Source organism: Panulirus ornatus, chromosome 63, assembly GCF_036320965.1.
Source record: "Panulirus ornatus isolate Po-2019 chromosome 63, ASM3632096v1, whole genome shotgun sequence".
NCBI lineage: Eukaryota > Metazoa > Arthropoda > Malacostraca > Decapoda > Palinuridae > Panulirus > Panulirus ornatus.
Genome location: NC_092286.1, coordinates 24,638,204 through 24,661,695, shown reverse-complemented (window position 1 = coordinate 24,661,695; position 23,492 = coordinate 24,638,204). Strand labels below are relative to the sequence as shown.

The 23,492-nt window shown below is 39.8% G+C and overlaps 1 protein-coding gene across 1 annotated transcript in view; it reads left to right on the top strand.

Annotated features, from left to right (window-relative positions):
* The window catches only part of LOC139745988 (uncharacterized), a 134,986-nt gene that overhangs the window by 1,987 nt on the left and 109,507 nt on the right, over positions 1 to 23,492 (top strand). The window contains exons 2-5 of the mRNA XM_071656750.1: positions 4,539 to 4,815; positions 8,928 to 9,063; positions 12,764 to 12,906; positions 19,054 to 19,200. Coding sequence (XP_071512851.1) covers positions 4,660 to 4,815; positions 8,928 to 9,063; positions 12,764 to 12,906; positions 19,054 to 19,200 — 582 coding nt within the window. The 5' untranslated portion in view covers positions 4,539 to 4,659. The remainder of the gene's footprint in view (positions 1 to 4,538; positions 4,816 to 8,927; positions 9,064 to 12,763; positions 12,907 to 19,053; positions 19,201 to 23,492) is intronic.

Here is a 23,492-nt window from a genome sequence, read left to right as displayed (position 1 = left end):
GTTCAAAGCAATTTTATCAATGCTTGTGGTATAAGAATTTCATATTCTTTCACTTTGCTACCATTATTAAAGACATCATGACATAAAACCTTACAATATCTCAATGTTTCAATATTGACGGAATATGAAATTTGAAACAATAGATTTGGAATATGATCCTTTACAAGATTATCACTGTTGTGAGGTAATAGAGTCATTCTAAGAATTTTTATTATTATTTTGCTTTGTTGCTGTCTCCCGCGTTTGCGAGGTAGCGATGTGTACCCAAATTCTTGAATCTCACTATTGTGAAATGCTCTATGAATCGACATTCCACGGGGACCCCTTTTATTGCCAACCGTGAAAATATCCAGTTTTACAATGTGCAGTAATAATTATTGACAGACCATTGATTTCTAGATGTGATAAAGCACAAAGAAACAGGAGGAAGAAAAGTAAACATATTTGCTTTGTCGCTGTCTCCCGCGTTAGCGAGGTAGCGCAAGGAAACAGACAAAAGAATGGCCCAACCCGCCCACATACACGTCCACACACGCAAATATACATACCTACACATCTCAATGTACACATATATATACACACACAGACATATACATATATACACATGTACATAATTCATACTGTCTGTCTTTATTTGTTCCCATCGCCACCTCGCCACACATGGAATAACAACCCCCTCCCCCCTCATGTGTGCGAGGTAGCGCTAGGAAAAGACACCAAAGGCCCCATTCGTTCACACTTAGTCTCTAGCTGTCATGTAATAATGCACCGAAACCACAGCTCCCTTTCCACATCCAGGCACCACACAACTTTCCATGGTTTACCCCAGACGCTTCACATGCCCTGGTTCAATCCATTGACAGCACGTCGACCCCAGTATACCACATCGTTCCAATTCACTTTATTCCTTGCACGCCTTTCACCCTCCTGCATGTTCAGGCCCCGATCACTCAAAATCTTTTTCACTCCATCTTTCCACCTCCAATTTGGTCTCCCACTTCTCCTCGTTCCCTCTACCTCTGACGCATATATCCTCTTGGTCAAGTAAACATATATGTTATTTTTACCAAAGGGGGTTGAGGGAATATTCTCAAAGGAAAGTCGCACTTTTCTAGATATACCTTTTCCCTCTTTATACTTGTTCTTAACACCACAGAAATCCATTTTCCATGTGAAATAAGGATCTTAAAAAGCACTCTGATGTGATCAGTTAGTACAGCTGTTGTTTTGAGGTACTTGTGCTCTGTATTTACCCTAAGAACGATAGAGTATTAGGCACAATACTGGTCTTTTTAGTTTAGTTTTTCTACAAACAAACAAACAAACAAAAATATTCTTTGAGTGGTTCAAAAGTCCCACCAAAAAACATGCAACACTCTTAGGTCTCTTCTTTTGTCAGAGCATATGCTTAGCTAACGAGAAGACTGTGTTCAACACTCAACCCGTCGGTGCCTCTGGCCGCCAGTTTTGAGCATTCTCGTAACTGCCACATTTAATGCCTTGTGATTGATTTATTCATAGTACTTTTACCCACTTCAGTGTGCACAAAGACCAATAGTGTTTGGAAAATGGCCTGCTGGTGTTTGTGGATTATAGACAAGTATTGATGGAAATTAACATTTTTTTATTGAAAAATGCAGCTTATAAGTTGTACATACAGTGGTTGCATTTTGTGCCAGAGAGTATTTTTATGGCATTGATGTATGTATTTATTATTTATGAATTGATGTAGAACATTTATCACTGATACACTATTAACATTTGTGATATTACCAGCTTTCCAGCAAAGCCCTTATTTATTTCTATAGATGAGCATTGGTGCCATGTTGTAATACCTTGTTTGACGATTTTTTGTAAGAGTCCTTTGACCTGAATTGCATCCCCAATGCTAACAGGTCTTGCTGCATATATAGATGTTTATTTTTTTCAAATACACTCTTTACATATTTTGCTTACAATTTTTGTAGTGTTTTAACCCCTCACCATGAAAGTGCTCTTATTCCCTGGATTCTGTCTTGTGGTAGAGAATTGTTTTTCATACTTAATCACCTTCAGATTTTAATGCTCATGCCTTTTACTGATGAAAAATTACCATTATCATTAGTGGGAGCATCCATTTTATGTGGATTTTTTTATTGTATTCTTACTTTTATTGTTCCGGGAATGTAGTGGTAGGTATTTCCTAACCATGTTTCTAAATTCCACAGCTTTCCAGCTTTATATTCATATATTCAAAGCTTTTTGATCTGTGTAGAATCTCCTGTAATGAGATGGCAGTGTCATTTTGCATATGTTTAGTATTTCTGCACATTCTCCTGCTAGAGATCCAACAGGAGTGCGTGAAAAAAGTCATGTATATATTGAAGTGTTTGTTTGGAAGTAAGCATTTTTCTTCCCTGCATAACATATATTAAGTTTCTTTTTAAACTTGTTCGCCGTTTCCTGTGTTAGCTGAGTAGTGCCAGGAAGACGAACAAAAGGCCTCGGTCACTTCCATCCATTTTTTAGCTGTCGTGTAATGCACTGAAACCACAGTCCCCTATTCACAATCAGGCCCCACAGACCTTTCTAAGGTTTCCTTGGCTGCTTCATGTGCTCAGTCTACTTACAGCTCATCACTGCTTGTGTACCACATCATTCCAGTTCACTCCATCCTGCACATACCTTCTATCCTTCTGCATGTTCCAAGCCCTAAGCTTTCATAATCTTATTCACTCCAGCCTTCTATTTCCAATTTGGTCTTCCTTTTCTCCTTGTCCCCTCCACTTCTGATACATGTGTCATTATTATCAGCACCTCCTCGCCTATTCTCTCCTTATGTCCATACCATTTCAGTGCACCTACTTCAGCTTTCTTACCCATATTCTCCTTATTAACACTCTTGTCTCTTGCCATATCATTTCTTACTCAATCAACCCCCCCCCCCCCCCCCCCCCACACACACACACACACACACACACACACACACACACACACCATACATTGCCTGCAAGCATTTCGTTTGCAGCACACTCCCTCTCGTGTGTACTTACTTATCAATAGCCCGTGCCACACATTCATACAACACCATTTGGCCTAGTACACCTCCAAACACACCCATTGTCGCCCTCCCAGTTAGTTACCTCACTTTCCACTTTTCTTGTTGCTCTCAGAACCTTAGTGATCTCGCCCACCCTGTGACTCACTTTGTCTTCCATGGTTCCATTCACTGCCATGTTCACTCCAAAGTATCTAAAAGACTTCATTTCCCTCAAGTTTACTTCATTCAGAATCACACTTTAACCAACCTGTCTCTTTGTATTGCAAAACATGATAACTATGCATTTGTTTACATTTACACTTGACTTGCTCGTCACTCATTCTCTACGACTCGTACACCAGCTTCTGCAGTTTCTGACTTTCATACAGTTGTAGCCTCCTTCCAATACAGTTTCATATTGTTCCTGATATTTGCTGATACATTTTACCCCAGCTCTCATTTCCTCTCTTTTTCAGGCCCTACACTTTCTGCTTGACCTCCTGCCCCTTTTTATTTTATGTTTCCCAGTCTTTTGCGCTCCTTGATTTCTGAATATCCCATGGACATAAAGTCCTGGGAATTTGAAAATTACTTACATCACACTATTCCCCAAAGGAGGAAGCAAAGCAATCCTAAAAGACTGCTGACCAACAGCATTGACATTGCTCATTTTGAAAATTTTTGATTCCTAAGATGTTGATTGACTAGTTTTATGAAATCAAATGATATACATAACCCAGGGCAACTTGGTTTCAGGTTGGTTAGGTCTTTCCCTTTTTCAGTTACTTACCACTATGATAGGATTGTAGAGGCAGCGGAAAATAAACAAATGCTTATGCGAGATACACAGGCATTGCAAATTGCAAAATATTTTGACAGTTTTGAATAGGGCCTTCAGGGGCCTTCTTCCTAATCAGCTTGGGCTGAGTTCAGGCTGCTGGTCCTAGATCAGCCAGGATGTGGTGGTTACATGGGCCTGCAGGACGTGGTTTCCAACAGTTTGACTGACTAATTACCCATCTCATCAGCTTGATTTCAGCCCTTGCTATGAGGTAGAGGACCATTGAAGACTACTTCAGGCATATGTGTGAGTTACACTTTCTCATCTCTGCTGTGGACACCACCCTACTCACCAGCATTACAAACTTAAACTTATAACAGGATTCTTCATATCCAAGATTCCATGTTGAAGACACGGTAAATTTGACCCACATAGACAAATGTGCATCTTGATCTATGGTCTCACACTGTGGATATGTCTAACTTCCTGAGTACTGCAGGAACCCCATAGAAGGGGCCCTGAGGCAGGAAGGTAAGGTAAAGTAATGGGTATAAATGAAGTGTCCTTGCAGTACCATGTACAAGCCTCCAAATATTTTGGATTCTGTAATACACCTCAGTTTTCCTTGACTCAGACTTCTGAAGAATAAGGAAAGGTTTCATGTCCTCTTATATTTTAGGGTGATGTAATTCATAAAACCCCTTGTCATTTTTCTTTAATGTACTTTTTCATCCACAGATATGAGGATATCTCCCTAAAAGATGTAGCTGGAGAAGGCTGGACCAAGATGCATATTACTTTAAGGTAGCAGACCTTGAAGATTTGGCTGATGAAAGATTAGCAGCTTCTACCTGATAAAATGCCGTCCTTATTTGCGTGCCTTGGGTGTGGTGGAGGTGGGGAGAGTGATGATATTAGGACTCTTGACTATTGCCATGCTGCCCTCACTGATGTTCCTTCAGATGTCTTTGCCTGTGAGCGTACCTTAGAGGAGCTATACTTAGATTCTAACCAAGTAAGTCGACAGGCAGTTATTATGAACAAGTAATCTTTAGTATGTACAGTGAGTGTAGTTTTCCTGCACTGCTGTAATTTTTTTGATAAGATAAAGCATTGATTTCACGTGAAAGCATTTGATTGTATGATATGTGTGAGGTTGTGCATTTAGCCCATGATAAAGAAAGATTTAGAGTTTACCTGCATTGTTATGTACTTCTGTATATACATTAGTATTCTGAAAATTCTTTTAATGACATAAGGAAAAATACATCCTGGAGGTTGCTTCCGTATTTGTAGTATATAGTAATGTAATTGTTTGGGAAGATTCCAGAATAGTTCTTTGTAATATTGGAGTGAATGTGTTTGATGTATGAGATTTTTTCCCCAAGAGAGTAGATTTATCTCTTTTTAGGAAAAAAGTGTACTTGTATATTTTTGTTGGTTAGGTATTGACACTTGTTTCTAAGCAGATGACATATGACTCCATAACTGCCACAATGTCTTTGGAACGAAATGAAATTGTGCTGAAAGGACAGGCAGGAGATTTGTGAAATGTGGGCAGGTTATTGGAGACTACTTGAAAATGTCTTTTTTCAGTTTGGCCTTTATTTTAGATAATATGTGCCCACACATGGAAAATTTATGGACCTTATATGACTCTCCTTTTCCATATGTTTTTGTTTATCAGTCCAACTATTGATATTTCAGTTTCTGAAAAGACACTAAGTTTAATGCTGTAACCCTGCTCTATTGAAGGTTGATTATCATACAACCTGAATGAGCAAATGAGATGCCTTCATGGAATTCTAGGAGTTAGTAGCCTCCAGCCTCCCTCTTTCTAGTTAAGTTAATGCCTCTTACCCTTCACAAACCACCTAAGCAGTAGTTGTGGCAATAGCTCCTTTCAGAACTCCTATCTAATCAGCAACCAGCAACCAAAGATGATGTCATCATCTCATCAGCTGCCAAGTTGCACAGGCTGATACCTTCATAATTCTCTGAATCTACAAGCATGTGAATCACAGAACATATTTTGACATTTTCTCTTTTCAGATTAGGACCAAAGTCATATACTGGTGCAATGTTAACACAGTACTTGGCAGAGGGCTGTATGTCTACTAGGGCCACATACATTGTGAAAGTGTGTTTGGGTTTTGGAGGTACCATTTGCGCCTGAAGAGGTTTTGAAGATTTTTCCTTTCGTGGATGTAAATAGTGTTGATGGCCTCGATAACCTTGGCAGTTGATGGGCCTGAGGACCAAACAGCCAACCATTGGCAGAGGGTTGTGTCTATTTGGGCCTCGCATATCTGTGTGAATGTTTGGTTTTTGGAAGTATCTTTTATGCCTGAAGAGGTGTTGAAGATTTGTCTGTTCATGGATGTAGTTTTGTGTTGATGGCCTTGATAACCTTGGCAGTTGATTGGCTTATGGCCCAAACAACCAACCATATTGTTTGGATATGCCTTAAGTTTCCCAGGCTGTTTAACATGTTGACTGGCCCCTGTCTGATAGCTCATGGCCCCAACCATTTAAAGATGAATATTTTATAGTTTCTGCCTGTTTTAGGACCTACTTGGCTTTTACGTCCCTAAACCCCCCCCACACACACACACACACACACACACACACACACACACACACACACACACACTCACACATACACGCACACACACTGACACACACCACCACTGCCTATGTGGGGGTTGTCTGAGGTCTTGACATTGTTCAGTCAAGAAAGGTTCCTTCTCCAAACGTGATAATCCTATCATTTGCTCAGGCATATCTGAGGATTTCTTTTCCAATACAGGGTTCCAAAATGTTTAATGGATGAGATTGGAATACCCTCAGTTTTGCCCCTTTTCAAAAACTACCTTTATAGAATTTGTCTTTGTTCATTTGCATTGCAGAGAATATTTAGAGATCTTCAGCATATGCACCTGGGCATGAGAAGAAAGATCATGAGAGGCAAGTGTTTTGGGAGCAGTTGAATGAGTGTGTTAGTGGTTTTGATGCATGAGACTGGGTTATAGTGCTGGGTGATTTGAATGCAAAGGTAAGTAATGTGGCAGTTGAGGGAATAATTGGTATACATGGTGTGTTCAGTGTTGTGAATGGAAATGATGAAGAGCTTGTAGATTTGTGTGCTGAAAAAGGACTGGTGATTGGGAATACCTGGTTTGATGAACTTAAATCTTCTAAATCTTAAGTTTCTAGGAACTTACTAGATGAGAGTGGGGAAGAGCAGTGTGGTTTCAGAAGTGGTAGAGGATGTGTGGATCAGGTGTTTGCTTTGAAGAATGTATGTGAGAAATACTTAGAAAAGCAAATGGATTTGTATGTAGCATTTATGGATCTGGAGAAGGCATATGAGAGAGTTGATAGAGATGCTCTGTGGAAGGTATTAAGAATATATGGTGTGGGAGGCAAGTTGTTAGAAGCAGTGAAAAGTTTTTATCGAGGATGTAAGGCATGTGTACGTGTAGGAAGAGAGGAAAGTGATTGGTTCTCAGTGAATGTAGGTTTGCGGCAGGGGTGTGTGATGTCTCCATGGTTGTTTAATTTGTTTATGGATAGGGTTGTTAGGGAGGTGAATGCAAGAGTTTTGGAAAGAGGGGCAAGTATGAAGTCTGTTGGGGATGAGAGAGCTTGGGAAGTGAGTCAGTTGTTGTTCGCTGATGATACAGCGCTGGTGGCTGATTCATGTGAGAAACTGCAGAAGCTGGTGACTGAGTTTGGTAAAGTGTGTGAAAGAAGAAAGTTAAGAGTAAATGTGAATAAGAGCAAGGTTATTAGGTACAGTAGGGTTGAGGGTCAAGTCAATTGGGAGGTGAGTTTGAATGGAGAAAAACTGGAGGAAGTGAAGTGTTTTAGATATCTGGGAGTGGATCTGGCAGCGGATGGAACCATGGAAGCGGAAGTGTATCATAGGGTGGGGGAGGGGGCGAAAATTCTGGGAGCATTGAAGAATGTGTGGAAGTCGAGAACATTATCTTGGAAAGCAAAAATGGGTATGTTTGAAGGAACAGTGGTTCCAACAATGTTGTATGGTTGCGAGGCGTGGGCTATGGATAGAGTTGTGCGCAGGAGGATGGATGTGCTGGAAATGAGATGTTTGAGGACAAAGTGTGGTGTGAGGTGGTTTGATCGAGTAAGTAACGTAAGGGTAAGAGAGATGTGTGGAAATAAAAAGAGCGTGGTTGAGAGAGCAGAAGAGGGTGTTTTGAAATGGTTTGGGCACATGGAGAGAATGAGTGAGGAAAGATTGACCAAGAGGATATATGTGTCGGAGGTGGAGGGAACGAGGAGAAGAGGGAGACCAAATTGGAGGTGGAAAGATGGAGTGAAAAAGATTTTGTGTGATCGGGGCCTGAACATGTAGGAGGGTGAAAGGAGGGCAAGGAATAGAGTGAATTGGAGCGATGTGGTATACCGGGGTTGACGTGCTGTCAGTGGATTGAATCAAGGCATGTGAAGCGTCTGGGGTAAACCATGGAAAGCTGTGTAGGTATGTATATTTGCGTGTGTGGACGTATGTATATACGTGTGTATGGGGGTGGGTTGGGCCATTTCTTTCGTCTGTTTCCTTGCGCTACCTCGCAAACGCGGGAGACAGCGACAAAGCAAAAAAAAAAAAAAAAAAAATTATGGAGTGTATGATAGAAGGCACTGGTATGTGTACAATACGTACAGTTAGGTCAAGTGTCCTACAAAATGAAATCCTTTGAGGATGAAATGAATTGTGAATACCAAATTCATATCTGACATTATTTGATCTTTTTGTTCAAAACATAATGCATTACAGTATTTCATTGTGCATTATTTTATTTCATATTTTTATTTACAAACAACAGGGTATTGAATAACTGTAATATTTTCATGAATATTTCTGTAATTTGTAAACACTGAATGAGGCAGGAGAAGCAATGATAGCCAAAGGTCGTCAGACATCTAATATGGACAGTGCGTGATGGGGTTTGTGTTTGTTAACTACTGGTTTTCTTTTTTTCTGCCAATATAGACTCCTCTGGTAAGTGAGCTTTTAGTTACAATATGCAGAAAAGGAATGATGATTTATACATTCAACAAATATGCTAGATTGATTCTAAGTTTTTGATATGTTTTCAGTTGAACGACTTGCCCAGGCAGTTGTTTTACTGTCATGGTCTACGGGTGCTTGGTCTGAGTGATAATGAGCTTACATCACTACCCCCTGCTGTAGCATCCCTTGTCACCCTTACATCCATTGACCTCAGCAAGAATGGTAAGGTATCTTTTGAATTCCTAATATCACTGAACATTCTTAAAATGATATTAACTTGTATTCATGATAATGTTAATATGTACACTACTCTCAATACTTCATGAAGTAGGGACCAAGCAATCTTGTGAGTCTGTTTTGTGGATATCTGTTGCATGGTTTTCAGTGTTAATTTAGTGCAAAGGCCAGGGAAAACCATAGTAAGGTCTGTGGGGCCTGGTAGTGAGTATGGAGCTGTGGATTTGTTGCATTACATATGACATTTAGAGAATGAATGTGAGTGAATGCGGCCTTTCTTCTTCTTTTCATCTGTTCCTGGTGCTGCCTTGCTTAAAGGGCATGGGCAGATGAATGCCCTAATCAAGGCCATCTTTTTAATGCTATTTGTATATACCCTAGCCTAAGCCAGGTACCCATTTTATTGATCAACCCCAAGGGGACGATGAACAGCTGGGTTGATTGTGAAGTAACTGCTGCAAGCAGTGTTTGAAACTATGCGCTCGACCTTGGTCAGCCTGTGAATGCGTCATGCTCAGCAATGCTAACTGTGATGCCGTGGAGGTCCATATTCTCCTTAACAAAAGAAAGAAATCGTATGGAAACCATAGATATATATGATATGCTTATACAATCAAGAAAGAATAAAACGGTAGTTATTTACATATTCAGAAAAATAACAGAAACTTTGATGGTTGAGTTGGCGTTGCCATGTTTCATGAATGCCAGGATCAACTTGAGTTCAAAACATTAAACGTATAATTGGTGAATGATATAGTAGATTGCATTTTTCATATATATTTTTTGTAGAGAGTTTTCTTCTGTAGATTCTCAACTATGCATTTTTTAATAGATTTTTTTTCATTTTGCTTTGTCGCTGTCTCCCGTGTTTGCGAGGTAGCGCAAGGAAACAGACGAAAGAAATGGCCCAACCCACCCCCATACACATGTATATACATACACGTCCACACACGCAAATATACATACCCATACATCTCAATGTACACACATATATATACACACACAGACACATACATATATACACATGCAGACAATTCACACTGTCTGCCTTTATTCATTCCCATCGCCACCTCGCCACACATGGAATAACATCCCCCTCTCCCCTCATGTGTGCGAGGTAGCGCTAGGAAAAGACAACAAAGGCCCCATTCGTTCACACTCAGTCTCTACCTGTCATGCAATAATGCCCGAAACCACTGCTCCCTTTCCACATCCAGGCCCCACAAACTTTCCATGGTTTACCCCAGACGCTTCACATGCCCTGGTTCAATCCATTGACAGCACGTCGACCCCAGTATACCACATCGTTCCAATTCACTCTATGCCTTACATACCTTTCACCCTCCTGCATGTTCAGGCCCCGATCACTCAAAATCTTTTTCACTCCATCTTTCCACCTCCAATTTGGTCTCCCACTTCTCCATGTTCCCTCCACCTCTGACACATATATCCTCTTGGTCAATCTTTCCTCACTCATTCTCTCCATGTGACCAAACCATTTCATAACACACTCTTCCGCTCTCTCAACCACACTCTTTTTATTACCACACATCTCTCTTACCCTATTATTACTTACTCGATCAAACAGCCACACACCACATATTGTCCTCAAACATCTCATTTCCAGCACATCCACCCTCTTCCGCACAACTCTATCCATAGCCCATGCCTCGCAACCATACAACATTGTTGGAACCACTATTCCTTCAAACATAGCCATTTTTGCTTTTGGAGATAATGTTCTCGACTTCCACACATTCTTCAAGGCTCCCAGAACTTTCGCCCCCTCCTCCAACCTATGATTCACTTCCGCTTCCATGGTTCCATCCGCTGCCAGATCCACTCCCAGATATCTAAAACACTTCACTTCCTCCAGTTTTTCTCCATTCAAACTTACCTCCCAATTGACTTGTACCTCAACCCTACTGTACCTAATAACCGTCCCACGTATTCCCTGCATGTCGTAGAAGGTGACTAAAAGGGGAAGGAGCAGGTGGCTGGTGATCCTCCCCTCACGTTTTTTTTTAATTTTCCAAAAGAAGGAACAGAGAAGGGATCCAGGTGAGGATATTCCATGAAAGGCCAAGTCCTCTGTTCTTAACGCTACCTCGCTAATGCGGGAAATGGCGAATAGCATGAAAAAGAAAAGGATATGTGTATATGAATGGATGAGCCATGCTTTGTCTGTTTCCTGGTGATACTTCGCTGATGAGGTAAACAGTAATTATGTATGATGATAAGATTTATTTTTATTTATTTTGCTTTGTCGCTGTCTCCTGCGTTTGCGAGGTAGCGCAAGGAAACAGACAAAAGAAATGGCCCAACCCACCCCCATACACATGTATATACATACACGTCCACACACGCAAATATACATACCTATACATCTGAATGTTTACATATATATACACACACAGACATATACATATATACACATGTACATAATTCATACTGTCTGCCTTTATTTATTCCCATCGCCACCTCGCCACACATACATCCCCCTCCCCCCTCATGTGTGTGAGGTAGCGCTAGGAAAAGACGACAAAGGCCTCATTCGTTCACACTCAGTCTCTAGCTGTCATGTAATAATGCCCGAAACCACAGCTCCCTTTCCACATCCAGGCCATAATGCTTTCAAAATATGAACTCTGAGAGGTTAATGATTTGTTAGATTTTGATCTTCAGGTCTTACGATATTGGAGCTAGTGCATATATAATTCACTATATGCTGTGTTGTTGAGGTACCTGGGGGTTGGGTTGCCTAGGGGCCTCAGGTAGGGCATCCTGGGGCTGGTCATAGTGTTCAGGGGCTTTGGGACCTTGGGGTTAGGGAGGGATGTTGTTGTTAGGGTCATGGAGAGTAAGGGCCAGGGGGGCCATGTGGGATCTTGGGGTGTGTAGGGGTAGGAGTTGAGGTAGCTGTCCCACTGATAAGATGGGTAGACAGCCAGTCACAAAAATTGCCACTTTGGTGACAGGAACACACATAACCATAGAAAAGCACATTTTTGTGTGGGTCATGTCCAGTTATCATACTTAGGAAATGCATGTTTAAACTTAAAATGTATGGTATAGTTTGCTTAGTATATTTGTAGCAAAAACGTACATTGGGTCATACGAAAGATAACACTGTCTGTATTTACTTTGAAAACGATTTATGCAAGAACAGTAAGCACCAATACAGACTGTGCTAGTGGTACACATGCTGTTGTGATTACACAGCATAGGAACAAGTTTTTCATAAAAGTGATACCTACAATGAATAGGAGACACATCAACTGATCATTGTATTGGGAATTCATTAACTGATGTGTTAGCTGAGTATGAATGCAAAACTGATATTATTACATGATTATCAGCAAAAGAATCATGTTGATTTAATAGTGCTTTTGAAATGTAGTTATGAAACTTAACTTTGATGATATTGACTTCTGCTTCATATTGGCATAAATCAGTGTATTGATATGGCTTTGAAACCTAGATGGCAGTTAGATTACTGCTATTGCTGACTGAAAACTGAGAACAGCAGATAAATGGTCAGTGAGTTTCTTGATCTTTTCTGTTGCTCTTTTGTGTGGATTGCCATGCATGAGTATTGAGGGTAGTTTTGGCATTATTTATTGCAAGTTTCTTTATGCCATGACAGAAAAGCATTCCTGTAATTCACATTTATTTCTCTTTACAGCTATCTCAGACATTCCAGACAACATCAAAGGATGCAAGCAACTAAGTGTGGTGGATGCAAGCATCAATCCATTATGCCGGCTCCCTGAGGGTTTCACACAACTTCTGTCATTACAGGAACTTTACCTCAATGATACATTTCTGGTTAGTTGTTAAATAAGTGATTTTCTAATTAGCTTTCATGGTTGGGTTCTTTATTATTTGGTAATTAGGAATTGAAATTTAGCAAATTATTTTTTTGACATGAAACTGAGTATCTTGCTGTATATAAGATAAAAGGAGAAAGTGATGGAAAAATTATAGAGGAATGATTATCCATAGCATAGGTATAGGGTAAGATTATGTTGAAAAGGTACTGAAAAACTTTTAGTTCATGAACATGAGGAATTTATAAAGGCTTTAGACCTGATGTTTTTGTGTCAGTATGTAGAGGAAAAGAAAACTTTTGAGGCATTAATGGACTCAGAAAAAGCATCTGAATAAGAAGGGGCTTTGGGAAGTTATGGCTGATGAACATGGAAGATGTTCAGATGTTAACTGTTTTATAATTAACCTGTGCTTGTGTTTATGTATATCTTGATGTGTGTCCATTATGGCTGTGTAATAGCATTACGTATTAGATGCCTTTAAGGAAAAGATAGGTATGTTTGATGCTGTAGTAGTTCCATCAATGCTTTATGGGTGTGAGTCACAAGCAATAAGTGCAATAATCAGAAAAGGTTGGATTTTTTTAAATGAATTGCTTGAGGACTGCAGGAAGTCTGAGGAGGATTGATAGTGTAAGAGGGTGTGGTAGTAAGCTGACTATGATTGAGAGAGCTGAACAGATTGTTCTGAAATGGTCTGGACATATGGAGGACTTGAGTGAAAGAAGACTGATCAAGAGGATATATGTTTCAGAAGTGGTGGGAGCAAGGGGTCCAGGGAGACCAAGAACAGATGGAAAGATGGAGTGACAGAGGCTTTGAGTGACAGGAACCTGAACATACAGGAGTATGAGGTTTGCATTGGATAGAAAGAATTGGAGCAATGTGGTACTGTAAACTTAGGCATATGAATTGGTCAGTGGAAACCACAGAAAGGTCTGTAGGGCTTGATTGTGGATAGGGTTCTGGTGTTGAGGGCATTAACCCATTAAAGGCGAGTGATGGTTTTTTTATACATCCATGTAAGGCAGCATATTTTATGAATAATAAAGTGTCAAGGAATAAAGCAATTTCATACTTGAGTATATGAAATTGGATGAAAAACAAAGGTAAGAGGTATTACTGACTCGATACTGTGTCATAACTGGCTGTGGGAGGAGGGGAGGAGTAGCATGGGAGGACCCAAGGTGGGCAGCATATCAGGTGCCCTGGGTTGAGGCTAGGAACCCTGCGATCACTTTTGTTTTACACTTAATGTATCATTTATGCATTTATTTATAACTGCTACGTACATCTCATCTGTTGGGGATGAGAGAGCTTGGGAAGTGAGTCAGTTGTTGTTCGCTGATGATACAGCGCTGGTGGCTGATTCATGTGAGAAACTGCAGAAGCTGGTGACTGAGTTTGGAAAAGTGTGTGAAAGAAGAAAGTTAAGAGTAAATGTGAATAAGAGCAAGGTTATTAGGTACAGTAGGGTTGAGGGTCAAGTCAATTGGGAGGTAAGTCTGAATGGAGAAAAACTGGAGGAAGTAAAGTGTTTTAGATATCTGGGAGTGGATCTGGCAGCGGATGGAACCATGGAAGCGGAAGTGGATCATAGGGTGGGGGAGGGGGCGAAAATCCTGGGAGCCTTGAAGAATGTGTGGAAGTCGAGAACATTATCTCGGAAAGCAAAAATGGGTATGTTTGAAGGAATAGTGGTTCCAACAATGTTGTATGGTTGGGAGGCGTGGGCTATGGATAGAGTTGTGCGCAGGAGGATGGAGGTGCTGGAAATGAGATGTTTGAGGACAATGTGTGGTGTGAGGTGGTTTGATCGAGTAAGTAACGTAAGGGTAAGAGAGATGTGTGGAAATAAAAAGAGCGTGGTTGAGAGAGCAGAAGAGGGTGTTTTGAAATGGTTTGGGCACATGGAGAGAATGAGATTGACCAAGAGGATATATGTGTCGGAGGTGGAGGGAACGAGGAGAAGTGGGAGACCAAATTGGAGGTGGAAAAATGGAGTGAAAAAGATTTTGTGTGATCGGGGCCTGAACATGCAGGAGGGTGAAAGGAGGGCAAGGAATAGAGTGAATTGGATCGATGTGGTATACTGGGGTTGACGTGCTGTCAGTGTATTGAATCAGGGCATGTGAAGCGTCTGGGGTAAACCATGGAAAGCTGTGTAGGTATGTATATTTGCGTGTGTGGACGTATGTATATACATGTGTATGGGGGTGGGTTGGGTCATTTCTTTCGTCTGTTTCCTTGCGCTTCCCTCGCAAAAGTGGGAGACAGAAAAAAAAAAAAAATCTCTTTACATGTCAGAGATGCCATATCACCCTATTTCACCATACAATTACGTTGCAAAAGGGGCCCAATGTTACGTAACGTTGCCCACCTACTGCAGTACAAATGTTATATAACAACTAATACTGGTGCTGAGTGTGGATTAGTGAGCAAGGGTAGTTGTTTACAGGAATGGATAAACAGAGATCATGCTAGTAGATGACAGTGATGCCACATTGCCAAAATTCAAAAAATAATTACAACACAAAATAGCCCAGCATTATGTAACATTGCCTGGCTTCTACTGTAGGAATGTTAGGTAATGTTGCCTGCCTTTAATGAATTAAACACGACAACTTGGGAATGAATGTGAGCAAATAAGGCTCTTCTTCATCTGTTCCTGGCACTACTTTGCTATGTAGAAAATGGATAGATTATTACTTTATGCTGATGATTTCACTTTACTCACCTCATTTCAGTTTTTCTCCTGTCGTCATTTCTAATTTTCAGTCTCCTTGTTCTGAACATATTCCTTGCCATTATTCTCACCTGTGCAGTATCACAGAGTTTGGAATTAGTAACCTGGTTAAGTTTAGTGATGCTGAAATAGTTACTTGTGACATAAGGCATATATGCATACCAATGAATTGTGCCATCCAATTTCAATGAAGGTGGGAAAAGGCAACCCCAGTAAGTACTAATAGGGTTCGTGCAGGGTCAGACATCAAAATGTGTGTTTAATAAGGAAATGAACCTAGGAATTTTGAAAGAGAAGAGAGAGGCATTTGGACGATTTTTGCAGGGAAATAATGCAAATGAGTGGGAGATGTATAAAAGAAAGAGGCAGGAGGTCAAGAGAAAGATGCAAGAGGTGAAAAAGAGGGCAAATGAAAGTTGGGATGAGAGAGTATCATTCAATTTTAGGAAGAATAAAAAGATGTTTTGGAAGGAGGTAAATAAAGTGCGTAAGACGAGGGAACAAATGGGAACTTCAGCGAAGGGGGGTAATAGGGAGGTGATAACAAGTAGTGGTGATGTGAGAAGGAGATGGAGTGAGTATTTTGAAGGTTTGTTGAATGTGTTTGATGATAGAGTGGCAGATATAGGGTGTTTTGGTCGAGGGGGTGTGCAAAAAGAGAGGGTTAGGGAAAATGGTTTGGTAAACAGAGAAGTAGTAAAAGCTTTGCGAAAGATGAAAGCCGGCAAGGCAGCAGGTTTGGATGGTATTGCAGTAGAATTTATTAAAAAAGGGGGTGACTGCATTTTTGCTTCTCATTGCTTCTCATGGCACAAGCATCTTTTGCGCAATCCATCACTGCTTCCCTAAATACATCCCATTCCTCCCCCACTCCCCTTACCTCCTTTGTTCTCACCTTTTTTCATTCTGTACTCAGTCTCTCCTGGTACTTCCTCACACAAGTCTCCTTCCCAAGCTCACTTACTCTCACCACCCTCTTCATCCCAACATTCTCTCTTCTTTTCTGAAAACCCATACCAATCTTCACCTTCGCCTCCACAAGATAATGATCAGACATCCCTCCAGTTGCACCTCTCAGCACATTAACATCCAAAAGTCTCTCTTTCGCGCGCCTGTCAATTAACACGTAATCCAATAACGCTGTCTGGCCATCTCTCCTACTTACATACGTATACTTATGTACATCTCTCTTTTTAAACCAGGTATTCCCAATCACCAGTCCTTTTTCAGCACATAAATCTACAAGCTCTTCACCATTTCCATTTAGAACACTGAACACCCCATGTATACCAATTATTCCCTCAACTGCCCTCAACCATTCTTCCACTGAACTTAACAGTTACTCTCAAGAAACTTAAATCCCTTTCATTTGACCACTCTTTTCTCCTTCTTGCCTTTATTTACGGCACTATACATTCTCTAAGTCAGTCTTCAAGTATGTCACCATGATCCAAACATAAATTGAAAATCCTTACTAACCAATAAACAAGTCACCCCCGTCATAAGAAATTCAACTGCAGTAACATCCACTCCAGCCACCTTCCCACATTTCATCTTGTGCAAGGTTTTCACCTCTTCTTTGCTCTTCACCAGACCTCTTTCCATGACTTGCTTACTTCATATATTTCTCTCACCCAAAAACCACACATTTGTCACCCTCTCATCAAACACATTCAACAGTCCATCAAAACACTTATTCCATATCTTCACCTCATCTCTTCCTGTTGCACCTAGCCATTTTTTCCCTTCACCAATGTTCCCATTGGTTCTAATATTTTTCTTACACCATTAAATTCCTTCCAAAGCATCTTATACTCCCAGAGGTTTGCTGATACTTGCTCATCCCAGCTATCATTACCCTTCTCTATCACTCATGCACCTATCTTTTGACCCCCTACTGCTTTCTCTTGTTCATCTTTCAACCATTCACACTCCTCTGTAAGTATTGCCTAATACCTCTCTTTTCTTTTTCACTAGCAACTTTAATTCCTCATCCCACCACTCGCTACCCTTTCTCATTTGCCCATGTTCCATCACGGCTTTCCTAAATATGTCCCATTCCCCATGCAATGCCCTAGCTTTTTTAACTGTCACCTTTTGCCAGACTACACTTAATCTCTCCTGGTATTTCTTCACAAAGGTGTCTTTTTCAAGCTCATTAATGTTCATCTCCCTTTTCTCACTCATATCATTTCCTCTTTTCTGAAAACCTCTACAAATCTTCACCTTTAATTCATGTACATCGTGTGTGATACAAGAATTTTTTTTCTGTATGATTGTCCATTCAAGTTGACTGGAGGGTGTGAGTTGTATGCATGTCTGTTTGGGGTAAAACGTGTGATTGAAGATTTATGTTGGGATCCAGATATTCTTCTCTTGGTGACCCATTGTTCTTATTGTATAATGTAGTGCTGCTTATTTCATTTTGTTTTTGTGGTGTCATGGTTTTGTGATGTGATTGTAAGATCTGCACATGAAAGAACCTTTATGTTGAGGTTTTCGTTAGGTAACGGGATTTCTTGTTGGAAGTGATTGAAGAGAGTTAGAGAAAGAACTGCTCCTTAGGAACTCCATTGTAAGATTTACATGTTTTAGAGGTAAAGCCATTGTTAAAGCCATGGCAGTCATTTAAACTATGCCTCACCTGCCCTGTCTTCTATCCTCTCTAAACAAAACATAAAACTGCTAACCACAGATATTGTTTACTCAAAACAATCACTGGCTGCCTAGCAACCACAAACACTTGATACGTACACAATCAGGCAAAGATCTTCCTAATACAGTCCCACCCCATCTTGCTCAGTACTCATTTATATGCACCATTACTAACCTCCTTTCACCCAAGTCACTCTATGACTAACCACCCAAGTAAAAATATAAAGTTTACCTTTGCTCATAGTTCAATGGACCCTGCTCACAGATCCTCCATCCCAATAACTATAACATTAACAAAACACTTACACACAGAAATAATCTGACAAGCAGTAAAACTGTGACCTCCCAACTCAATCTTAAACTCCAGCCCACAGGACATATGCTGCCTGCGAACCACACTCCCTAGACAAACACCAGTCACACCCTCCTGTCTAACCACTGGACATAACCCATCCCTACAACACTACCACCATAGTTTCAACTTATCTCAAGGCCTTTCGTGCCCATGACACAAGTACTATAATGAAGACACCAAGAACTTACCACTTAGTTGTCCTGCACTCTACATAGTTGCACAGATAACACAATTCTTTATGATCTATGGTCCCAACTGATGGATGTGGCCAGCTTCCTTAGTTGTGTAGGAACCTTGCAAAGATAAAAGAGACTCCAGGGGCAGGAAGTAAAGAAGTATGTGTGTATAGAATGGAGGCTTTTAGATAAGCAGATGAATTTATGTTACAGGAGTATTTACCTGCTAATTTTGGGCGACTGTCAAGGCTAAGGATTCTGGAACTTCGTGAGAACCAGCTGAATACTTTGCCAAAGTCCATTGCTCGTCTCACCAGCCTGCAGCGTTTAGATGTTGGACAAAATGATTTTTCTGAATTAGTAAGTGAAGAATGATTTAAGTTTTGAGTTTCTTAGATGATTTTCCATGCAAGTTTTTTTATATATCATTATTATTATTGTTCACCTTAGCCTCCACAAGATAATGATCAGACAAGATAATGATCAGACATCCCTCCAGTTGCACCTCTCAGCACATTAACATCCAAAAGTCTCTCTTTCGCACGCCTGTCAATTAACACGTAATCCAATAACGCTCTCTGGCCATCTCTCCTACTTACATAAGTATACTTATGTATATCTCGCTTTTTAAACCAGGTATTCCCAATCATCAGTCCTTTTTCAGCACATAAATCTACAAGCTCTTCACCATTTCCATTTACAACACTGAACACCTCATGTATACCAATTATTCCCTCAACTGCCACATTACTCACCTTCGCATTCAAATCACCCATCACTATAACCCGGTCTCGTGCATCAAAACCACTAACACACTCATTCAGCTGCTCCCAAAACACTTGCCTCTCATGATCTTTCTTCTCATGCCCAGGTGCATATGCACCAATAATCACCCACCTCTCTCCATCAACTTTCAGTTTTACCCATATTAATCGAGAATTTACTTTCTTACACTCTATCACATACTCCCACAACTCCTGTTTCAGGAGTATTGCTACTCCTTCCCTTGCTCTTGTCCTCTCACTAACCCCTGACTTTACTCCCCAGACATTCCCAGACCACTCTTCCCCTTTACCCTTGAGCTTTCGTTTCACTCAGAGCCGAAACATCCAGGTTCCTTTCCTCAAACATACTACCTATCTCTCCTTTTTTCACATCTTGGTTACATCCACACACATTTAGGCACCCCACTCTGAGCCTTCGAGGAGGATGAGCACTCCCCGCGTGACTCCTTCTTCTGTTTCCCATTTTAGAAAGTTAATACAAGGAGGGGAGGATTTCATAATATTTGCCATATCCTGCATTAGTGGGGTAGCTTTAAGAACAGAGGACTGGTCCTTTGTGGGAATATCCTCACTTAGCCCCCTTCTCTGTTCCTTCTTTTGGAAAATTAGAAATGAGAGTGGAGGATTTCCAGCCTCCCCCCCTTTAGTTGCCTTTTACAACACACAGGGAATATATGGGAAGTATTCTTTCTCCCATATACCCTATTATCATTATCATTGTTATTATTATGCGGGGGGAGGGGGTTGTCATTTAATGTGTGGCGGGGTGGTGACAGGAATGAATAAGGGCAGACTATGAATTGTGTACATGTGTATATATTCCTATGAGTCCATGGGGAAAATGAAACACGATAAGTTTCCAAGTGCACTTTCTTGTAATAATCACATCATCAGGAGAGACACAAGAGATAAATATAAGTCAGTTGATATACATCGAAGAGATGAAGCTAGGACACCATTTGGTAAACATGTGATTGTCCAAAACATACAACGAGTGTTCATAAACTTATCATTTTACAAATTTTATCAACAACAAAGTTATCTAATTTGTATAGACCATCACTAATATTAAGATTATAATTCTTTGTGTATTTAATAATAGAAGATTCAATGACATTTCTCTTGGTAATAGAGTTAGAGTTAATATCTGAGATGGCATTACTCCAGTCAGTACAATGATCATAGTTTTTAACGTGATTAAACAAGTTATTTGATTCTTGTCCCGTTCTCATACCATATTTATCTTGCTTAAGTCTAACAGAAAGATCCTTACCAGTCTGACCAACATAAAATTTATCACAATTTCCACAAGGCGCTTTATAGATGCATCCAAGAGAATTTTCTGATGAATTCCTGATTCAGATATTCTTTATAGTATTATTGTTGCTAAAGGCAGCATTTACATTAAAGGATTTAAGCAACATGGGAAGTAAAGTGAAATTATTATTAAAAGGGAGAACTAAAAGATTCTTGGTGTCAATGGAAGGTTTGGGCTCAACTCTATAAAATGATTTCTTTGCTAACTTTAGGGATTTATCTGTGAAAGATCTAGGGTACTTTAACTTAGATCCAATAGAATATATCTTCTCAAACTCATCATCAATAAACTCTGGACTGCAAATACATAATGCCCTAAGGAACATAGATTGAAATGATAATTTAACTCTGTCATGTTGAGATGAGTAATAATGGATATATGAGCATACATTGGTGGGTTTGCTGTATATGCTAAACTTAAACTTTGTTTCCTTGCCTATGAATCATGCAATCTAAAAATGGTAACATACCATTATTTTCATTTTTCACAGTAAATTTGATGGAAGGTACTAAATTGTTAAGTAAGGGGAGAAATATTTGTAAATTTTTATTTGTTAGGCAAACACAAAGAACATCATCTACATGCCTAAACCAAATTGCATTAGAAGGTAAGATATCCTTTAGTAATTTTGTTTCAAAAAATTCCATATAAAGATTACTTAGTACTGGTGAAAGAGGGTGACCCATTGCCATACCAAATTTTTGAGCATAATAATCTCCAAGGAATTGAAATATGGTCTTTTATACACAATTTCATCAGTTCACTGAAAACAGACTTTGAAACAGGTAGATGAATATCATCCAAGACATCAAATAAATATTCTAAAAGGTCATCAACTGGAACTTTAGTGAAAATTGAGGAAACATCAAAGCTAACTAGTTTGAAATCAAAATTAGCATTGATATTGTTTAGCTTGATGACTAAATCTACATTGTTCATGATATTAGAATTTGATACCTTACCCACTAAAGGGCTTAATAAAGAAACTAACCATTTTGACAATTTTTATGTGATGGAGCCAACTGAACTCACTATAGGTCTTGCTGGAAAATTCTGTTTATGTGTTTTGATAAGTCCATACATATATGGCAATGAAGGGGACAGAGATGACAAACTTTTGATAAGAGAACCATTACCTTTCATCAACAACTTCATTTCTTTATTAAAATGAGAATTAACTGCTTCTGAGGGATTTTTACTAAGTTTAGAATATGTTGAGTTGTTGAGCCCAAACCTCCCATTGACACCAAGAATCTTTTAGTTCTCCCTTTTAATAATAATTTCACTTCCCATGTTGCTTAAATCCTGTAATATAAATGTTGCCTTTAGCAACAATAATACTATAAAGAATATCTGAATCAGGAATTCACCGGAAAATTCTCTTGGATGCATCTGTAAAGTGCCTTGTGGAAATTGTGATAAATTTTATGTTGGTCAGACTGGCAAGGATCTTTCTGTTAGACTTAAGCAACGTAGATATAGTATAAGAACAGGACAAGAATCAAATGCCTTGTTTAATCACGTTAAAAACTATGATCATTGTATTGACTGGAGTAATGCCATCTCAGTTATTAACTCTAACTCTATTACCAAGAGAAGTATCATTGAATCTTCTATTATTAAATACCCAAAGAATTTTAATCTTAATATTAGTGACGGTCTATACAAATTAGATAACTCTATTGTAGATAAAATTTGTAAAATGATAAGTTTATGAACGTTCGTTGTATGTTTTGGACAATCACATGTTTACCGAATGGCGTCGTAGCTTCATCTCTTCATTGTATGTCAACTAACTTATATTTCGCCATTTCCTGCATTAGCGAGGTAGCGTTAAGAACAGAGTACTGGGCCTTTGAGGGAGTATCCTCTCTGGGCCCCCTTCTCTGTTCCTTCTTTTGGAAAATTAAAAAAAATGAGAGGGGAGGATTTCAGCCCCCCACTCCCTTCCCTTTTAGTCGCCTTCTACGACACGCAGGGGATATGTGGGAAGTATTCTTTCTCCCCTATCCCCAGGGATAACTCAACAAACTTATACCTCTGTAATCTGGCAAGACTGTGTTGTTGATTAGTTGGTAAGGATATTCATTGTATGCATGGATCATGTTGAAGTGCCTGAGGATTGGCAAAATGTGTGTATAGTACCATTGTACAAAGGCAAAGGGAAAAAGGTGAGTGTTCAAACTACAGAGGCATAGCTTTGTTGAGTATACCTGGAAAATTATCTGAGGGTATTGATTGAGAGGGGTGAATGCATGAATAGAGCATCAGATTGGGGAGGAGCAGTGTGTTTTTAGATGTGGTTTAGGATGAGTGTTTCAGGTGTTTACTTTGGAGAATGTATGTAAGAAATGCCAAGAAAAACTGATGGATTTTTATGTGGCTTTAGAAAAACAGATGGATTTGTATATGACAATTATGGATCTGGAGAAGACATATGATAGGGTCGATAGAGATGCTTTGTGGAAGGTATTAAAAACTGGTGTGGGATGTAAGCTGCTTGAAGCAGTGAGAAGTGTTTATCAAGGGTGTAAGGCATGTGTATGAAT